Source organism: Lipotes vexillifer, unplaced genomic scaffold, assembly GCF_000442215.2.
Source record: "Lipotes vexillifer unplaced genomic scaffold, Lipotes_vexillifer_v1.1 scaffold1775, whole genome shotgun sequence".
Lineage (NCBI taxonomy): Eukaryota > Metazoa > Chordata > Mammalia > Artiodactyla > Lipotidae > Lipotes > Lipotes vexillifer.
The window spans coordinates 545,108-564,691 of NW_006780221.1; the positions used below are offsets into that span (position 1 = coordinate 545,108).

General features: G+C 42.3%; 1 protein-coding gene across 1 annotated transcript in view; it reads left to right on the forward strand.

Moving 5' to 3' along the window:
* Positions 1-19,584, forward strand: part of CCDC38 (coiled-coil domain containing 38) — a 42,215-nt gene that overhangs the window by 17,058 nt on the left and 5,573 nt on the right. Inside the window, 5 exon segments of the mRNA XM_007453351.1 lie at positions 6,884-7,041; positions 11,831-11,840; positions 12,775-12,844; positions 14,386-14,537; positions 15,827-15,962. Coding sequence (XP_007453413.1) covers positions 6,884-7,041; positions 11,831-11,840; positions 12,775-12,844; positions 14,386-14,537; positions 15,827-15,962 — 526 coding nt within the window.

The following is a 19,584-nucleotide window of genomic DNA, read 5'->3' on the forward strand; positions in this document are numbered from 1 at the left end:
GAGGGCAAGACCGCCCTACCTGCTCCCTGCTGATTAAAGGGCTTAGATTTTTATAAGAGGAATGAAATTGTTTTGCACTTAAATGTAACTATTTATGAGTCCCACCGTGAACTCTTACATCTTGGCAATCATCATGCGAGCTGGGGAGGCCTTTTTAAAATAAAATGCAGACAATAAGTACAAAATATGATGAGTAAAAGGATTAACTCTAAGATACACAGAACTATAACTCCTAATTTTAACACTCCTTCAAAAATGGACCTTATTTCTTTGGGAATGCAAGAAAATATGTTATTTTTAACATTTTTAGTGATTGAATTTGGATTTATATAGGCCTGATCTGGACTCAGGTTGAAGATGTCTGCATTTCTCTTCCTGGCCAGGTGGAGCCTTAGCTCTCCTGTTTCTTTTGGAGAAGTAATTTAAGGTCAGTTAAGGGTTCACAAGTGTAATGAGCGCGGGGAAATCAGTAGTGGGTTTCCCTCCCGTGTTAGGACGGTTGGGTCCTCCCGTCTCCTCCAGTCCATGGAGAGTGTGCCCTGTTTGGGAATTGTCCACTCCACTCAGGTTGCAGCTGATTCTCAGGGTGTTGATTTTTCCAAGTTTTAAGGAGGACCCAATCCCCTGAGATTATGCAGTGCAGGGGAATGTCTGTGGGAAACATTTATGGACTAGAAACGTATTTAGATATAGCAGATAAAGTAACACCTAGAGACGGTACACATTCTATAGTATCTAATTCTTTTATAGTATGATCATTTTCAAGACTACAATAATACTTAGGCTTCAGGAAGTGTCTCCCATATAACATTTCATAAGGGCTCAACTGGAACTTACTTCTAGGGGCTACCCTTACCCTAAGCAGGGAAACTGGTATAAGACCTTATCCCAGGTTAAGTGGATTTCCTTACATATTTTGGCAATTGTCTTTAAAGGTACGATTCATCTTTTCAGTCTTTCCCGTAGACTGAGGTCTCCATGAAGCATGTAACTTCCATGGTATTCCGAGGGTCGCAGACACCCCTTGATTTACCTTGGCTATGAAAGCTCCTCTGTTGTCATTTAATTGAATGAAGCAACCCAAAACGAGGGATAATTTCTTTCAGTAAGGCCTCTGTTACCTTGGAAGCTTTGTCTGTCCAATGTGGAAAAGCTTCGACCCTCCTGTGAAGGTGTCCACAAATACCAGCATATATTAAAGTCTATTTGCCAGTCATTTCCTGGCTCTGTCTGTCGGGTTTTCACCCCTTTTATTACTGGGGGTGGCCCGGTTTTAGTATTTTTCTGGCACAGATCCTACAATTCTGTATTACCTTTTAAATGGTCCTTTGCATCTGTGGACAAACAGTAAACTGTCGTAGACAATGATAGGTTGCCTCCCTCCCATGATGCATTCCTTGATGTAGATGAGTAGTAATTCTTTCCATTAAATGAGCACTAGTCCCTATTCAGTATAAATCCAGCCTTGTTTGGTTGTTTGGTACTGATCACCCTCTAAGTCTTGAGAATCAGCATGAAATCCCCCTTACTCTGTTCTCTCTAAATCCATTTCTAAATACTGAGCTTAAACAGGAGTAAGTGGAATGAGTGCTAGGGCCTTAGGATCTGGGTTTGGGGTTCTGGCTGCCCATTTTGTAGCCTGATCAGCCAGAATATTTCCTTTAGCTGTATTAATATCAGGCTTTTGGTGGCCTGGGCAATGTACTATGGCTACTTCCTCCAGCATTATAATAGAGTCTAATAAGGCCAGTATCTCCACTGTGTGTTTAATTTCTTCCCTTCCTGATGTTACTAGATGTCTGTCTTTCCACATGGCCCCATGGGCATGCACGACAGAGAAGGCAATACTCAGTATAAATGGTTACCTTTTTCTTAGCTCTGAGGCACAGGGCTCTTACAAGGGCCATGAGCTCTGCCTCTGGGCAGACGTACCTGGAGGGAGGGCTTCTGCTCCTAAGACTCCTGAGGAGTTACTACTGTGTACCCCGCCTTCTGGAGTCCCCAGTCCACGAAGCTGCTCCCGATCATAAACATATCCATATCTGCATTTTCTAAAGGCTGATCAGTTAGGTTAGGACTGCTAGAACAGACTTCTTCAGTCATTTGTATGGTATGAGATGCCTTATGGCATTCCACAGTGCACTTAATGGCTCATTGTCATTTCCTTTAAGAGCCTCATATAGGGGTTTGGCCATGAGTCCAAAGTTAGGAATCCAAATATTACAAAACCCAGCCATTCCTAAGAATCCTAGCAATCGCCTTCTGGTAGTTGGTACAGCTACCCTAGCTAACGCTTCCCTTCGATCCAGCAATAAGGGATCTTTTCCTTTTGATAACTCAAATCCTAGGTATTTTACAGTTGGTTGAGAAATTTGCACTTTTCCCCTGGAGACTTTGTCCCCAGTCTGCCAGAAAGTTTAAAGTGAGGGTTGCATTTTGGTCTGAAGCTTCCTTAGTTTTACTAGAAGCAAAGTATAAGGATTTGGCATCACGGGATGTATATCTCCTACAGTTTGGTTAATGGCTTTCAAATTCTGTGCAAAACGATAATCTCTGGCCCCGGGTTTTTGTACCAGCAGGATTGGAGTGTTATATGGGGATTGACGAGGTCCGATTAACTGGCATTTAAGAAAGGTGGTTATCAGAGGGTTTATACCTTTCTTTGAATGCCTGTTTAAAGTGTATTGCTTTAAATTTGGAGCCTTGGTGCCTGGATGGAGTTTTACTACTATTGAGTCAGGCATCTTGACTCCCTGGCCTTCCTGCAGCCCAAACATCCGCTCTTACCTTTTGTGGAATTTCCGCAAGGACGGGTCTCCCAGTTGTAATAGTGCAGCTCAGAGGGCGCAGGTTTGATCTGGGAGTACTTTAATGTCTGGTGAGAAAATCATTTAATTTTGTTAGTAGATCTTGCCCCAACAAGGGAACAGGGGCATCAGGCATGTACAGAAAGCTGGGCTTTAAATATGTTTTTTTTCCAGTTATATAGATCAGAGGTAGAAAAGGGGGGAGTGCACAGATACCAACCCCCTGGGTTGACCTTGGTCATCTAGATCGGCAGGAACTTGTCTTAAGGGATATTGCCCTGCCTGAGGCAGAGGACCACGTGGACTGAATTGAATACGCTGGCATGTATGGGGAGGGGAGTCGATCCCTTCTGACTGTCTGGTAACGAGGGTAGGGCTGGTTGTGGCTGTAGGAGGATTGCTGGTAGAAGTCTTGGCACGCCACACAGGACTTCCCCCTTCGTATGGCGGGAGGGCCACAGGGAGCCCAAGGCGGAGCCAAATGGAGTAAGTCGAGATCATCATTAGGCTCTGACTGCAGGCAAGACAGGCTTTTCCTGAGGGTCTTGCCTCTGAACCATGATTTTACATCTATTCTGCAAATTCTTATTCTGATATAACGACCTAATTTGGTTACGCTGCTGAAAAAAAAATGCAAAATAAGTTAGAAAAAAACAGTCAAATGACATACCTGCTTCCTCTTGATCTGAGGAAAGTGGATATTCACAGTGCAAGGCAGAGCTGATGGTAGGACAGCCAAGATTTCTCCATGTGGAAGTCCATCCTCTGGTGGAAAAAAAAGCCCCTTCGTGAAGCAGGAGCTCTGTTGTTGGCTGACCAGGCTGCCTCCATCATTGTGCTCCAAGTACTTTACTTCTTAGACAGCAAAAACACGGAAGAGCCTGGAACAACTGCCGTTAGCAAATGCCTGCTGCCTCTTCCCAGCCTCCATGGATTGGGCCCGACGTTAGTCTTATCAGAGACTCGACGTCCGTGGGATGCAATGCTGGCTGCACCTGGAAAACCCTTGAGTTCATGGGAGATGAAGGAAAGCACCAGGGTTTGCCAATCTGGGGCTCAGGGCATACTTTGTTCCTTTGTAGGAAGCACCTGGGCACACTCAGGGCTTGCCCCCTCAATGACTCCACCTTAGTGCTGATTCTGAGGGGTTAGCTGGCCCCCCTGAGAATGGATGTTTGGAGAGAGTGTGAAAACAAGTAACTCATAAGTCAACAGTTAGCCAGAACCCCAGGTTTCAAACCCAGGAGCCGAGAACAGTCTACGGATTGCAAACCTCTAGAATATGGCCTTCCCTCACTCCCCCTGACCCCACCCCACCCAGAACAGCAGACAGCCTCAAGAGGTGTGAGGGAGAAAGCAAGAGCCGTACAATTTGGGAACGAATTCCACCTCCTAGTTTGGTTTCTGGAAAGAAGCAAGCAAATGAAGCAGTGACTATTCACAACTTGGCTGTGTGAATTCCCCCAAGAATCCAATGAGGAGTCAAGGATGGCCAGCGTGGATGTGAGGGTTCCCTTAGGGAACACTGGAAACCTTCCATTAGAGGTGATTGCCAAGAACTGTGGCTTGAAAGTCACGCATGCTACCAGCTGCTGAGGAAGCTGCCCGGCAGCTCCAAGACTGTAGTCAATTTGGCCGGAGGCTCCTAACAATTTTCCCCTGTGTGCTAAGGGCAGGCTTGCCTATTGCAGAGGGGCCTGTGAAAGTCCAGACTGTCTCCCTCGCCAGCTCAGAAAACTTACCCGATGAGGAGGAGGGTGAAAGAGGTGACTGGACCACCTTGAAGAAAGTGAAGTGAGGAGGCTGTCTTAGGCTCAGTCAGAGCTGAATTTGAGAGAGGAATTCAGGAAGATACAGGCTGAAATACCCAAGCCCTCACTTCCTTTCTGAGCATGTTGGTGTTTAATCTTCCTGGTAGACGACCAAAACATTTTACCTCCCCAGCAGAGATCACAGACGAGCTAATCTAGATATCTGGGCTATTTCTAGGTGGAATGCATTCAGCCCAAGGCCTCCATGTATGTAGACCATGGCCTTAAGCACCACACCAATGTTTGTTCCTCCAAGCAAACTTTCCTTTTACATAGAGAGAGACTTAAAAGCAGTTCAATGCTAACTCCCTGTTAGTTTGGCTCATGCAAAATAGGGTTAAAATTCTCAGTAAGGGAAAACCAAAATGTGTCCAATTATATAGAATTCCTTTAGCCCAAGAACAGGGTATGTTCCTCTGGGATGGAGGATTTTCCTGCTTTACACGCCCTCATTTCTCCTTTACCCTCTCACCCCGCAACAAGGTAATCAGGGCTGGTTCCATTAAGAATACACCCCTGTATCAATACCTTCGGGCAATCATATTAGGGACAAGTGAGAAAAAAAACCCCACACCTCTATAAGGCAAGGTTTCTAGTCAGGGAGCAATGTCTTTGGTCTCCTGAGTCAGAGGGCCCTCATTCATATCTGGTTTAATAAAGTTTTGGTACAGTCATACAAGAGCCAACCGCTATCAGCCAATCCTAACAAATAAAACAGTCAGACATAGATAAACATAGATAGACAATGAAACCAAAGGCCTGGGACTCTAACCCCATCCTTTGAGTACCTCAGTGGCTAGAACCTTTTATATTGTCTCCCTTAGTATGGGACTCTAACCCATGATCTTAGCCTTGGGACTCTAACCCAAGGTTCAGGAACCTAACCCAACAAAAATCTCCCCAGGTTGGAGCTCTAAACTATAATCCCAACAAGGTTATTAGACAGGCACAGGTGCATTTTAATGAGCTTACTCACGCAAAAGACCTCTGATCCAGGAGTTGCTTCTTTTCTCAAAAGTGAAAGTAGGGGCTTCCCTGGTGGCACAGTGGTTGAGAGTCCGCCTGCCGATGCAGGGGACAGGGGTTCATGCCCCGGTCTGGGAGGATCCCACATGCCGCAGAGCGGCTGGGCCCGTGAGCCATGGCCCCTGAGCCTGTGCGTCCAGAGCCTGTGCGTCCGGAGCCTGTGCTCCACAACAGGAGAGGCCACAAGAGTGAGAAGCCCGCATACAGCAAAAAAAAAAGTTAAAGTAGCACCAAGGAAGCTGGAGTGCCAGGCTGGGGAAGCAGGAAACTGACAGGCGACCCTCTAGACAGATTCGGTCTAGGTGGCCACTCTGGATTGGTGGCAAGGCACACACTCCACTAAGGGCCACAGTGCCTCTGGCAGGCACTCAGAAGACCTATGTCCCTTTGTGGTCGCCAAAATTGTTCCAGGCAAGGGCTCGCTGCCCGATGCGCATAGAAGCCAATACTACGGCACCGGCTTTTGAGAAAAGAAAGAGCTTTATTGAGAGGTTGACAGGCAAGGAGACAGATTTGAGAGCCTTGCCTCCTGTCGTCTCGCCGCTCAACCTCTCAATAAAGCTCTTTCTTTTCTCAAAAGCCGGTGCCATAGTATTGGCATCTATGCACATTGGGCAGTGAGCCCTTGCCCAGTAACACGATCATCAATCTATTCTATGTGTGCATATCCTTGGGCATGTTTTATTCAAATAACATTCCTACAGGTTTCTTTTTATAAATTTATTTATTTATGGCTTCATTGGTTGCTTCTTAGGGGCTTTCTCTAGTTGTGGTGAGTGGGGGCTACTCTTTGTTGCAATATGCAGCCTTCTCATTGCGGTGGCTTCTCTTGTTGTGGAGCATGGGTTCTAGGCACGCGGGCTTCAGTGGTCGTGGCACATGGGCTCAGTAGTTGTGGCTCGCGGGCTCTAGAGTGCGGGCTCAGTAGTTGTGGTGCATGGGCTTAGTTGCTCCGCGGCATGTGGGATCTGCCCGGACCAGGGCTTGAACACATGTCCCCTGCATTGGCAGGCAGATTCTTAACCACTGCGTCGCGAGGGAAGCCATCCTACAGGTTTCTTGCCTCTTGCCTCATATCTTATTGAAGCCCATATTTTTATGGCCATATTTACAATATTTGTTAAGCAAATTATTATTCAAATACATGACCAAGAAAATGACTTTTGTAAAACGTTTTTAAAAAAATGAACATGCTTTCACACAGGTATATCTAATCATATCTTTATTTCTTTTGAGTAGTGAAATAGCAAAAACAGAATTCCTCCTTAAAGAGTACATGAACTATGGATTTTTTCTGCTGAAATTGTCTTCAAAACAATGGCAAATCCAGCAAGCAATGAAAAGGGTGTCAAAGAATAAAGAAAATGTGAATGTCATGCTTCCAAGTATAATGACAAGTAAGTCCCATATTCTTAAATTCAATTAAGTAAATATCCCTAATTCTAAAATATTCTGCCTCAATGTTTGTTTTTAATTAAATAGTCAGAATTTTTATTTTAAGCAGAACCTGAACAATCCCACTATCCCACTATCTCTGATATTATAAATTATTAATTTGGAAATTCAGGTTAATTTCAGATATGAAGCAACAGAAATATATACATGGAGGGCTTCCCTGGTGGCACAGTGGTTGAGAGTCCGCCTGCTGATGCAGGGGACATGGGTTCGTGCCCAGGTCTGGGAAGATCCCACATGCCGTGGAGCGGCTGGGCCCATGAGCCATGGCATGGCCGCTGAGCCTGCGCATCCAGAGCCTGTGCTCTGCAACGGGAGAGGCCACAACAGTGAGAGGCCCGCATACCGCAAAAAAAAAAAAAGTATTTGTTTATCTTTCTAGATGAACCTCAGAATCATTATGCAAAGTTCTACCTAACCCAACACCCAACTCCCTGACCAATTTTTTTGTAACATTTTTATTATAATTCCATAAAACATAATTAATTTCAGAAAAATTGGCAGCTTTACAAAATCAACCTTCCTATCTAAAAACATGACACATTTCTCATTTGTCACATCTCCTGGTCACACAATTAAGGTTAGAGGATCTGGAGTAGAGTGTAGGGGAGGGGGGTGGAGGAAGTAGGTGGTGGAGTCAATGTCTTCTTCTCTTTAAAATCTTGAATATAGAAGTCACTGAGTTTAAATAACATCCCTTAACAAGACGTTTTAGTAATATGTGTTCCAGTATCAGTTTAAAAGCTTAAGATGGTAATTTATGGCGGTGGTAGAATCCACTGGTTCTTCATCCATTTTCTTTTCTTCCCCCACTCACCATGTATATATTGGAGGCATACAATGTATCGGGTTCTTTTTAAGACTCTGAGTACACAAAGACCAATAGGACATAGTTCTGCACCCTGGACCTACACTATACAATACAATACAATAGGGCAAACGATACAGCAGTGATAGTGAAGGGTCTGAGAGCAAAAGCAAAAAATATGATCTATGCCTGAGGCATTTAGAACAGTCTTTATATATATATATATATATATATATATATATTTATTTATTTATTTATTTATTTATTTATTTATTTATTTTTGGCTGTGTTGGGTCTTCATTGCTGCACGCGGGCTTTCTCTAGTTGCAGTGAGCGGGGGCTTCTCTTGTTGCGGAGGTTGGGCTCTAGGAATGCGGCCTTCAGTAGTTGTGGTGTGAGGGCTCAGTAGTTGTGGTGCATGGGCTCAGTAGTTGTGGCTCATGGGCTTAGTTGCTCCATGGTGTGTGGGATCTTCCCGGACCAGGGATCAAAACTTTGTCCCCTGCATTGGCAGGTGGATTCTTAACCACTGTGACACCAGGGAAGTCCCAGAAGAGTCTTTAAGAGGAGGTGATGTTTGAGCTGGATTTTGAAGAATAAGTAGGAACTTCCCAGGTAGAGGGTGGGAGAGTGGGACCTGCTGTGGTTTCAAGACAGAATAGCAGAAAGGGTGATTGGAAGTCACAAGAGCACAGGCATGAGGAAGCGTGGCCTGGCTGTGGGGGGGACCTGGGGGTCAGTGGATGCAGAGACCCAAGACCAGTTTTGCCCACTTCTCAGTTTCAGACCAGGGTCAGGCCCAGACACTGGTGTCAGGGGAATGAGTGCATGGGTGACTTGTATGGGCCTATGGTAGGTCTCTCCACAAGATGTAATAATTGAAGTCCATCATTTTTATTTTATATATTGATCTTTTAAAATCTGTGATTAGAAATATATGATTAGGTAAAAATAGAACCATGGTTTATATTTCACCATCTATGTCCCTGATTTGTGACCTTTAATAGTTGTGCCATGTTTTTGACAAAATGCACCCCCCCACCCCAAACAGTGCCTTTGATGTTATGCCTGGAACCAAAAGTAGTAGAATAAAAGAGCTCTATTTCCTATACGATTATTATTCTTTTTTTTCTTTTTTTTTTTTTTTTTTCAGTTTTTGGTTCTTTCTGTATACTTTTGGGATTCCCTAACCTCCCTGCCCCATACACCTTTTTTTTTTTTTTTTTTTTTTTTTTTTTTTTTGCAGTCCGGGGGCCTCTCACTGCCGTGGCCTCTCCCGTTGCGGAGCACAGGCTCCATAAGCGCAGGCTCAGCGTCCATGGCTTACGGGCCCAGCTGCTCTGTGGCACGTGGGATGTGGGCCTCTCACTGTTGTGGCCTCTCCCACTGTCGAGCACAGGCTCCGACGTGCAGGCGCAGCAGGCATGGCTCATGGGCCCAGCCGCTCCATGGCATGTGGGATCCTCCCGGACTGGGGCACGAACCTGTGTCCCCTGCTTTGGCAGGCGGACTCCCAACCACTGCGCCACCAGGGAAGCCCCGATTATTATTCTAATAATAATTTTTAAAAAGTAATGGGCATATCAGTGCAGAAAAAATGAATATCTTGTACCAAATAACAAGGACTCACTTCTAATTACGTTATTTTTTTCACTTCCACCATCACCAATGACATGGACTTCGCCTGGACATTTTGAACAGCAAAACCGTGCAAGACGACCACTCCCACCCTAGAGCAAAAGAAATCATCCTTATCAAAGTACAGTACATATTGATTAACTCTCTTGAAAACTGTGAATTTTTTTTTTAAGCAAATATTTCTTTTAGCCTTTCTTTAACATACGTACCATGTATCCACACCCACGGTTAACAGATGCCGGAGGTAGTGGTTCCATGTGCTCCTGAGGTGACCAAGCTCTCATAGGCCTCCCTGCCTCCTTTGATGAGGGCCTATAACTGCTATCTGCAGAAACTGCCTGCGCCCTGCATCTTGGGTCTTTGCCTCTCAGAATTCACTGCCCAGTTGTTTGAATCCACTGCTGACTTGTGTGTTTGCAGTTTTACCATGTCATTCAAAATTGCTGCAATGAGACTATAAAGCATTTTTTGTTTCTTCCCTTATTTGATTATTGACTCATTTATACTCATTATTTCATAAATTGGTAGTTCTCAACCCTAGCTACCCCAGAGGAGCTTTTAAGAAAATATATTGATGTCTAGGATGGGTACACCAGGCCCAAAGGAAGGATCTGGGCCAGCACTGTATTATCCATGACAAAAGCCAACACAGACACTGTGCTCTGAATTCCAGGGGCCCTGGGGTGACTGCACTTCTGTGGCATTTAGGAGTCACTGTTTTGTTGTTTTTAATTAAATTTTCATTTTGAGATAATTGTAGATTCACACGCAGTTGTAAGAAAAGAATACAGAGAGGTCCCACTATGGTTCACCCAGTTTCCCCCAATAGTAACATCTTACAAAACTGTAATATGATATCACGACCAGGATATTGACATCAAGAGAGTCAAGATACAATCAAATACAGAATATCATAAGGATTCCTCATGTTGATGCACACAGTAATACTCAAACGTCACATTCATTCTCTCAGAAAGCTCACCACTCTCCTAGTTTCTTTCATTTACTCAGCACATATTTATTGAGTGCCCTGCAGGGCCAGCGATAAATAAAAGACAGTCTCTGCCCTCCAGGGGCTTACCATCTAGTGAGGGAGACAGACAAGGAATTCGTCAGTTACACTATAATGTGATAAGGCCATTGGAAGGATAAGCTCAGGGTGCCACAGGCATGCAAAGGAAGGACTCTCAGCCCAGATGAGAGGTCAGAGACTCAGAAACAAGGGCGGGATCAGTGAACACCCTCCAGATCAGGTGGCATCTAAGCTGCTCCTGGTGAGGAGCAGGGGTCAGTGAGGACACGCTCTGGAAGAGGGAGGGGCCGTCTGGGACGGGGTGACGGCGTTTGGCTCTGTTCAGAATGGCTGGGCCGCAGGGTGCAAGTGGGCGAGGCTCGAGGGGTAAATAGGTATTGTATCGTGACTGGGGAAGCAGTGGTGCCATCCAAAGGAGTCTATGTTTTGTTCCAAGTGCCCTGGGGAGCCACTGAGGGTTTTAGCAAGTGTGTGACAGAGACCCAATCAGATCTGCATTTTAGAAAATTGGATATGGTGGTATTTTAAAGAATAAAATGGACAAGGATGAAACTCCTAAATGGACAGGCCAGTTAGGAGCCTGTTGTCACAGTTCATCAGGTGAGAGATAATGGACTGCCTCAACCAGACAGTGGCAGCGGGAACGAAGAAGAAAAGGCTGTGGGACACATCAGGGAAGTGGTATTGACAGGCTTCCCCTACACTCTGGGGCAAGTGTGAGGAAAAGAGAGCGGCCACAGATAACTCCCAAATTTCTAGTGTGGCAACCGGGTGTATGATATTGTCATTCAATGATACTGGGAACACAGTAAGGGGAGCAAGCCTGGCAGGAGGATAAGGAGTGCGATTTTGGATGTGTTTGTTTGAGCTCCCCAGGGGACACCCAAGTGGATACTGGTGTCCAGTTAGAGGCTGGCCATTGAAGTCCAGAGCTCAAGAGAAGGAGAGATGTGAGAGTCAGTATATTAGCAGTGGTTGAATCTGTGAGAGAGGATGAGATCAGCCCAAAAGAATGGTTGAATGAGAGGCAAGAAGGCTGAGGAACCACAGACCCAAAGAAAATGTACCCCAAAAGGTAAAAGAGTATCAGAGAGGTGGGAGAAGATTGATTAGGAAATGCTATCACTTAGTCCAAGAAGAGTGGCGTGGACAGCAGTACCAAATGCTTTCTCAGGGGATGTTTCCCAAATACTCATTTACCTCTATGGCCCTTTCTCAGTTTTCCTACAACTTATTTCCCATTGCCTAACAGGCAGCTCCAGGTAGGTTATTTTGTCCCCTCAAACTCAACATGAACAATGAAGATCTTAATCTTGCTCTTATCCCATCCTTTAACCGTTTTCCTTCCTGTTGGTGCAACGTTCATTATTCCAGGCTCACAAACTACAAGTGCTGGAGTCATCTTTGTCTCTTCTGTTCTGGCCCCAGTAGCTCTTTCTCTTCTTGGCTCCCATGAATTCTTTCTTTCATGCATCTCTAGATTCTCCTCCCAAGCCCCACCCATTTACTCACTTTTCCCATCATCACTACCCTCTACTTGAAAGTGTTACTTACCTAGATCACACCAACAGCCGCCTTACTCTCCTTAGTCCCTGCCCCTTTTAATATTCCAATCATTTTCAATTTATCCTTCTTAAAGGATTTTTCCAGAGCCACCTTGCAAGCCATATAATTCTTCTTTAAGGATGTACCTCATCACCCCCCCCCCCAACCAACATTTCCTCAGCCTGATCAGAAGATATTTTAAAAGGTAAAATCTACTCTTAAAAAGACAAATATTGTGTTACTTGGAACACACATTTTGTTTTGAGCACTAGAGCACGTTTAGTTTCTCAAGAAGACTGCCTTAAAAAGGACAAAGCAGATGTAGCAATGTAGATTGTCCTGTGTTTGTTTTTTCTAAATTTTTTTAAAATTTGAAATTTTATAGATGCACCTCAAATAATTGGTATCATGTGGCATGGCCCTTCCTTGTGGTCTGTTTGCATGTGTCACCCTTGTCTGGGACTGAATCTGATTTTCTTTTGCATACTCATGGAATCCATGGATTCCTGCAATCAGCAATTCCCTAAAAGGCTAAACAGGCTATTGAAAAGAACTATGTTATGGTTAGGTTCCAAAGACAATTTAGAAATGAAAGCAAATCTGTTGACAGAAAGTGGCTCAGAAATCAGGCATTTTCTTTTTCTTTTACAGCCAAGCTGAAAGTATCAGTTCAGAAGACAGTTTGGAATTCTTTTTAGATGATGATATGGACTATGAGCTGGTAACCAGATTATCTTTCTTGATTTAAAAATTGTGTTTGGTGAAAAGTATAGATGCTCATTTCTTCTTTTGAAATTAAAATGTCCTATTCCAAATATTCCACAACTTTCCAGAAGAAAATATGATTTTGATACTGTTCTCCAGTTATATACAGTTCATCTTTGTCATCAGACATTTAATGAAAAATAAATATCAGGACTTCCCTGGAGGTCCAGTGGTTAAGACTCTGTGCTTCCACTGCAGGGGGCATGGGTTCCATCCCTGGTCAGGGAACTAAGATCCCGCATGCTACACGGTGTGGCCAAAAGATAAAAAAAAAATTAAAAATAAATAAATAAAGGTCTATAAGAAGGTAACAATTTAGGAGATATACATTATCTACAGTCTTCCTGTAAAAATAACCACCTTCTGACTGTTTATCATTTTATTGGGGCTTCAGGTATACTGGGTAGCTGGACTGTGAGAGAAATTGACCTTCAACAAAACAGCCATGTATGGCTACAACCCTGACTTTGAGCTAATCCCACCCTAAATACAACCACAGAAACTCAAAACGAATGAAAAACACTTGAAAACACCAACCATGTATTATGTATAACATACCTTATCCAAGTCACTTTTTTTTTAATTGTAGAAAAAACACAATTTACCATCTTAACCATTTTTAAGTGTATGGTACTGTAGTGTTAGCTATAAGCACATTGATGTGTAACAGACCTCTAGAACTTTTTCACCTTGCAAAACTGAAACTATACACCAATCGAACAACTCCCCTATGCCCACTCCCTCTAGCCCCGGACAACCACGTTCTACTTTACATTTCTAAGAGTTTGACTACTTTATATACCTCGTAAAAGTGGAATCATGCAGTATTTGTCTTTTCATGACTGGCTTATTTCACTTAGTCTCATGTCCTCATGTCTTCCAGGTTTATCCATATTGTAGCAAATGACAGGATTTCCTTCTTTTTTAAGGCTGAATGGATATACATTTTCTTTACCCATCCATCCATCTATGGACATTTAGGTTACTTCCATCTCTTGGCTATAGTAAATATGATGAACATGGGTGTGCAAATATCCAAGTCATCTTGCTAATAATTAAATTTACTTAAAGTAATATAAACTTATACTTAAAATTTTGAAAAATAGAAAATCATTAAAATGTGGGGAGAAAATGACCTTCACTTAGCCTCCTGTCTTTCTCGTTCTTCTGTTCCTCTCCCCTTACTTTTCCGTAGACCTGCCTTTCCCTTTTTCCTGCCCTTGCCTCCTCCTCTGCTCCATCCCTTCTTCCTTTTCTTTTCCTCACCCTCTTCCTTTTCCCCTTCTCTAATAACCTTCATCTCCCCCCAACACCCAAAGTGCTCTCTTCCTGAAGGCCAGCTCTCATGTGGAAATAGGCTCCTTTGTCACTCTCTGCCCATGTCTCCCTCATAATCAGAATGGTATTCCTTTACCCCACTGTTTTATTCCTAGATGTCACATGTACACAGGTAGCATGTTTTTAAGTGAATTATATTCTTCATTATTGATTGATTAGGAGCCAGAACTTTATTTCAAAGAACCCGAAGAGTTACTTCAGGTCCTCACACAGCTGGAAGAGCAGAATCTCACTTTGGTACAATACTCCCAAGATGTAGATGAAAATCTTGAAGATGTAAATAAAAGAGAAAAACTTATATAGGATAAAATGTAAGTCATTAAAAACAAGTAGACTTATTCTATTAACCAATTTCTAACCAGAGATAAAGCCCAACTCATTTATGTATGGCCCTTCCTTGTGGTCTCTCTGGATTTAGGATGGGATTTTTGTTAATAATAGTTTACACTGAAGAGTGGAAAAGGTAGAAGTTATATTTACACAGAATAGGCTGGCTTTAGTTTAATTTTAGTCCCTACTTTCACTTGTCAAAATATTTTCCTAGCTAGCAATAATAAAAGACAATTTAAAAGATTAAAAAGAATTGAAATGTCACCTACTGCCTTAATTTTTGTTCAATACAGTTTTATGCTATCATCTGGCTAATCAATTCATGCTTTGGATAATGCTAATAAATGCATTTTACTTGGCTGTGACTCTCAGCATAAGTTTTTTTGTGTGTGACTTAAATATATCATTTTATAATGTACATATTGATATATCAGGGCTACTATAAAAAAGGATTTCTGTTGGGAAGGAGGCTGGATTTGATGACTCACAAAATTCCTTTCTACTCTAAAATTTTACATGATTACAATTTTGGAAAATAGCTTCAAGTTGCAGAGAATAGACCTTTACATCTACTCATTCTAAAAATGTGTAGAACCTTTTTTGGGAAGAGTCTTCTGGATCAGAAGACAGCAATCATTTTAAATAGTTAAGTCAAACTACATTGAACTTTGGAACATATTAACTTGTTCATAAGTTAAGAACCTAAAACCATAATCTCATAACCACCCAGTAGACTACTATATCCTTTTAATCCTTGTCTCCTCTCTCCCAGTCCTCAGCGTATGGGGCCCCCGCCCTGACAATATGATTTGAGGGGATGGGGTGGGTATGGTTGGGCAGGAAAAGGGGATCTATATCAGAATCTCTAAGTGAGTAGTCAGGAGTCTGTACTTTACCCAGTGGCTCCTCAGATACTCTGATTATCAGCCAGGTTTGAGAACGCTGACATACTAGGTCACACAGCTTGGGCTCCCGATGCCTCAGCTCTGCTGCTTTCTATTTGGGGGACTCGGGGGAACCACAGGAGTGGGGGTGGGGTGAGAAAAATGCTTCCTGATGGAAGTTAAAAAGCATCTGTGCATTTATTTTTCTCACTTTAACCTGAAAAGTTGCATGTACTTTGTCAATGTCTTAAAATATAAACTTGTATTTGGCTTGCTAGACATAGGATGTTGACACATGATCTGAAGGGAGTGCTGAAGCTCCTGACTGATGGCTTATTTCACTAAACCAAATTACGGACAAGGGTCTCTTTCTTCTTTTGCAATAGAAATACCAACATAGAGTTTCTTTTGGAACACAAGGAAATGCTTAAGGCTAACTGTGTAAGAGAAGAGGAAAAAGCAGCAGAACTGGAATTAAGGTCCAGGCTATTTAGTTTTGGAGAATGTAATTCAGATGCTCAGGTAATCATTCTTTGCCTGTAGTAATTTTATTTTGGCTCATGATATTAATAATCTGCATTCCCTGTGTATTAAGCATTGGAATAGGGGAATTAAAGCAAACCACAAGTCCCAGGTTGATGATAGAGCCCGGAAAGCAGCTTGGAACTAATTACTCTGTCAATATGTAATAGCTAATTTACACAGTAGATAGAAAGCATTCACACTGGCATTGGAGTTCTCTTAAAATGTTACAAAGTATGATGCTGAGATCTCCCCCGCCTATAAGTACATTTCTTTTAGTCAGTATACATATTACCATACATACGAAGTAGTTCACTACCTGTGATCATTTTGGTATTGATTTGAGGGGCAAATAATTAACAGAGGAATCACTGAATCAGCACTGAAAGGAACTATCTTCCAAACAGTGAGCTTGTAATAGATTGTGGCCTCTTTCAGGTCTGCATAGATCCACGTGTGCTTATCTGTTTGCGTGCTGGTTTCTCCCAGCTCCATATAAACCCCAGGGTAGGGACTGCCTTACCCTATCTAGTCAGCTAAGTTTAGTGTCCTCATTAAGTAAGTGCTCAATAAATGTTTGTTGAATGAATGATTAGGTTAGTTTTAAGACCCATAACAAACTCCAGCTAACACTGGTTTTCTTGTAAAAATCTCAAATGAATAAAATTCAAAACTCATATGTGAGACTAATATCACAATTATAGTCAAACAGAGGTAGATTTAAGGGGACTCTATCAGAAGATGACTGTGCTCCCCTGCCCATAGGTGGGCAGGGTTATAAAAGACAAACCTGTTTATGGCTCCTTCACAGCCCACATTTCCTAGGGTGGCATAACACCCGGAGGTAGGAGGGGATAGGACTGTGCACTGCCAGAGCAGGAAGTGTGATGACAGCCACCTCTCAGTTCTTCAATGCTGGGTTTTTTTTAAACCTTTTTTTAAATTGTGGTAAAATATACATAACATAAAATTTACAATTTAACCATTTTAAGCATACAATTCAGTGGCATTAAGTATATTTGCAATATTGCATAAGCATCACCATTATCTATTTACAGAATTTTTCATCACCCCAAACAGAAACTCTGTACCCATGAAATAATAATTCCCCATTCCCCCACCTTCCAGCTTCTGGTAACCTCTGTTCTACTTTCTGTCTCTATAAAGTTGCCTCATATATATGGAAGCATACAGTATCTGGACTTCTGTTTATGGCTTATTTCACTTAGCACGTTTTCAAGGTTCATCCATGTTGTAGCATGCGTCAGAATTTCATTCCTTTTTACAGCCAAATAATATTCCACTGTATTTTTATACCACAGTTTGTCTATCCATTCATCTGTTGACAGACACTTGGGTTGTTTCCACCCTTCAATTCTGTTTTAAATAATTCTGAAACTGATTAACATGAAAAATGTCAGGTAAATATCAGTGGTATCTCCCCGTGCCCTCCACCAAGCCCCTTTCATTCAAATTTAGGGTGGCTATGAAAAAAAGTGGCATTTCAATACTCAAACTTTGAAGCAACCAGAGCCCTAAATGGAGAAGATAGAATTGATCTGAAAATTACTTTCTTAAAGACTATGACATTTGGGTCACAAGTGTAATTTTGGCATCCGTGTATTATATACTCTGGGAAAATGGAGCTAATAATTCAGAGTGTCTCCCAAAAATGTGAAGTGTTGGGGCAGAGAAGCAGAGGCAGAGCGAGACAATTGGCAGGGGAAAGTGTTTTCTAAGAATTTTCCAGCTTCCCCACTCCCATTCTTTTCATATGTTGAAATGTGCAAAACATAATCCTTTATGAGTGAATAAGCACAGCTGTGTCTAAGTTTGATATTCATAAATTACCATAGGTTTTTGGAGGTATGAGTATTTTATTCTTTCAAAATTTCCACACTCTTAACTGTACTTAATCCCCTAAAAACATTTTTCCTTGATTCAATATTTTACTTTTAAAATAAACTCAACTATAATGTAATATTGAAAAGTGCACAGATCCTAAGTTTATCTCTCAAGGAATTTCCTCAAGGTGAACACACCATTACCACCCCCAGAAGCCTCCCGCGTGCCCCGTTCCAGTCTCTACCATACACCCAAGATGACCACTATCTTGACTTCTCTCACCATCGATTAGCTTTCATGTTTTTGAACTTTATATAAATGGAATCATGTAATATGTCTGGCTTGTCTGGTTTCTTCCTCTCAACATTATGTTTGTGAGATTCATACATGTTGTTTTGTGCAGTTGTTTGTTTATCGAACATGAAATGGAATGTAAGCTATTCCGTTGTTCAATTTGCAGAACGTCCTCCTCATCTCTCGTTTTATCGTTCTTGGGCACAGGGAGCTAATCAAGTTCAATTGCAAAAGTTGTTTACAGTCAGCACTCAGCAGAACATAACATGGATTAGAATTACAGAATCCTTGAGTTGGAAAGGACTTTAAAGGTCATCTAGCCATCTACCCCCTCGCCTATCCAGTTTTGATACAACTATTTCTCCTAAACATTGCTCTGGTCAGATCACTTCCCATTCACTGCTGAAGGCATCCAGAGTTCGTATCCAGTATTCTGAGCCTTTCAGGGTCCTGTCACGATCCTGTCCCACTACACAGCAGGAAGCAGCAGCTCCTCCCACTTCTTGCAGCCTCTCTTGGCTGCCCCTCCTCCGAGGTGCTCTGGGCTGGGCCCGCCATCTGGTGGCAGCTCCAGGGATGGGACTGATACTTTACTTCTCTGTCATCTGTAGGCCTGTGCCTTGAGCTCCCTTTTTCCTTGTCCTTCTGCTCTGTTGGGCCAGGCCCTCAATCTCTTTTTCATACATGAGTATTTTCTTTAACCTCATTCCCCAATCCTACTTCTTACACTGTTCTTAACTTGTTATCTTAATAAAATATCTCTCCTTGTCTTTTCCTCTCCTGTTTGACAGGCATAACTTAAAAAGAAAACAAGACATGCTGAAAGGTTGCTGCCCATCCATCTCTAAAGCTCTAAGTGTTCAAGAGGTTTCCCCACAAAACTTCCATCAACTACTAATCATTCTCATATTAAAGATGTTTTCTCAGAATATATATTTTTAATGACCCACACTGCAGTAATTTTTTCTATATCCAAGTACAATATTTTAGCCCCTTGATGAGTTATACTTTTTTCCTTTTATATTTTTCTATATATCTAAAGTTTCTAAAAGGAATGTGTTAATAGAAATAGGAATACAATAAACGTTATTTAGAAAGGGAAAAGAAGCTTTATGGCAAATAGGACTTTTGCTTTTTTTTACTTTTTCCTTTTACATTATTTTGTATTTCTCCAAATTTCCTAGAAGAAGCATGTTTTAAATATAAATAGGGAATACAGTAAGTATTACTTTAGAAGAAAAACGGGGGACTTTATGGCAAACAGGACCATCAGAAAGCTTGTTAAACTAGGAGGTGGGACAGACAAGCTGTTTGAAGTAAACTATTGGTAACAGATCTTGACTTGTAATTAAGTGTTGGTGGCTCTGTAATGAGTCTGTGGTTTCAGGAGGGGTCTCCCATGGCTCCTGGAGCTACTCTGTCTTGAGTATTATTTGTCCTTGGCTTTACGGTGATTCTCATCTTCCTGAGCAGAAGCAGGGAT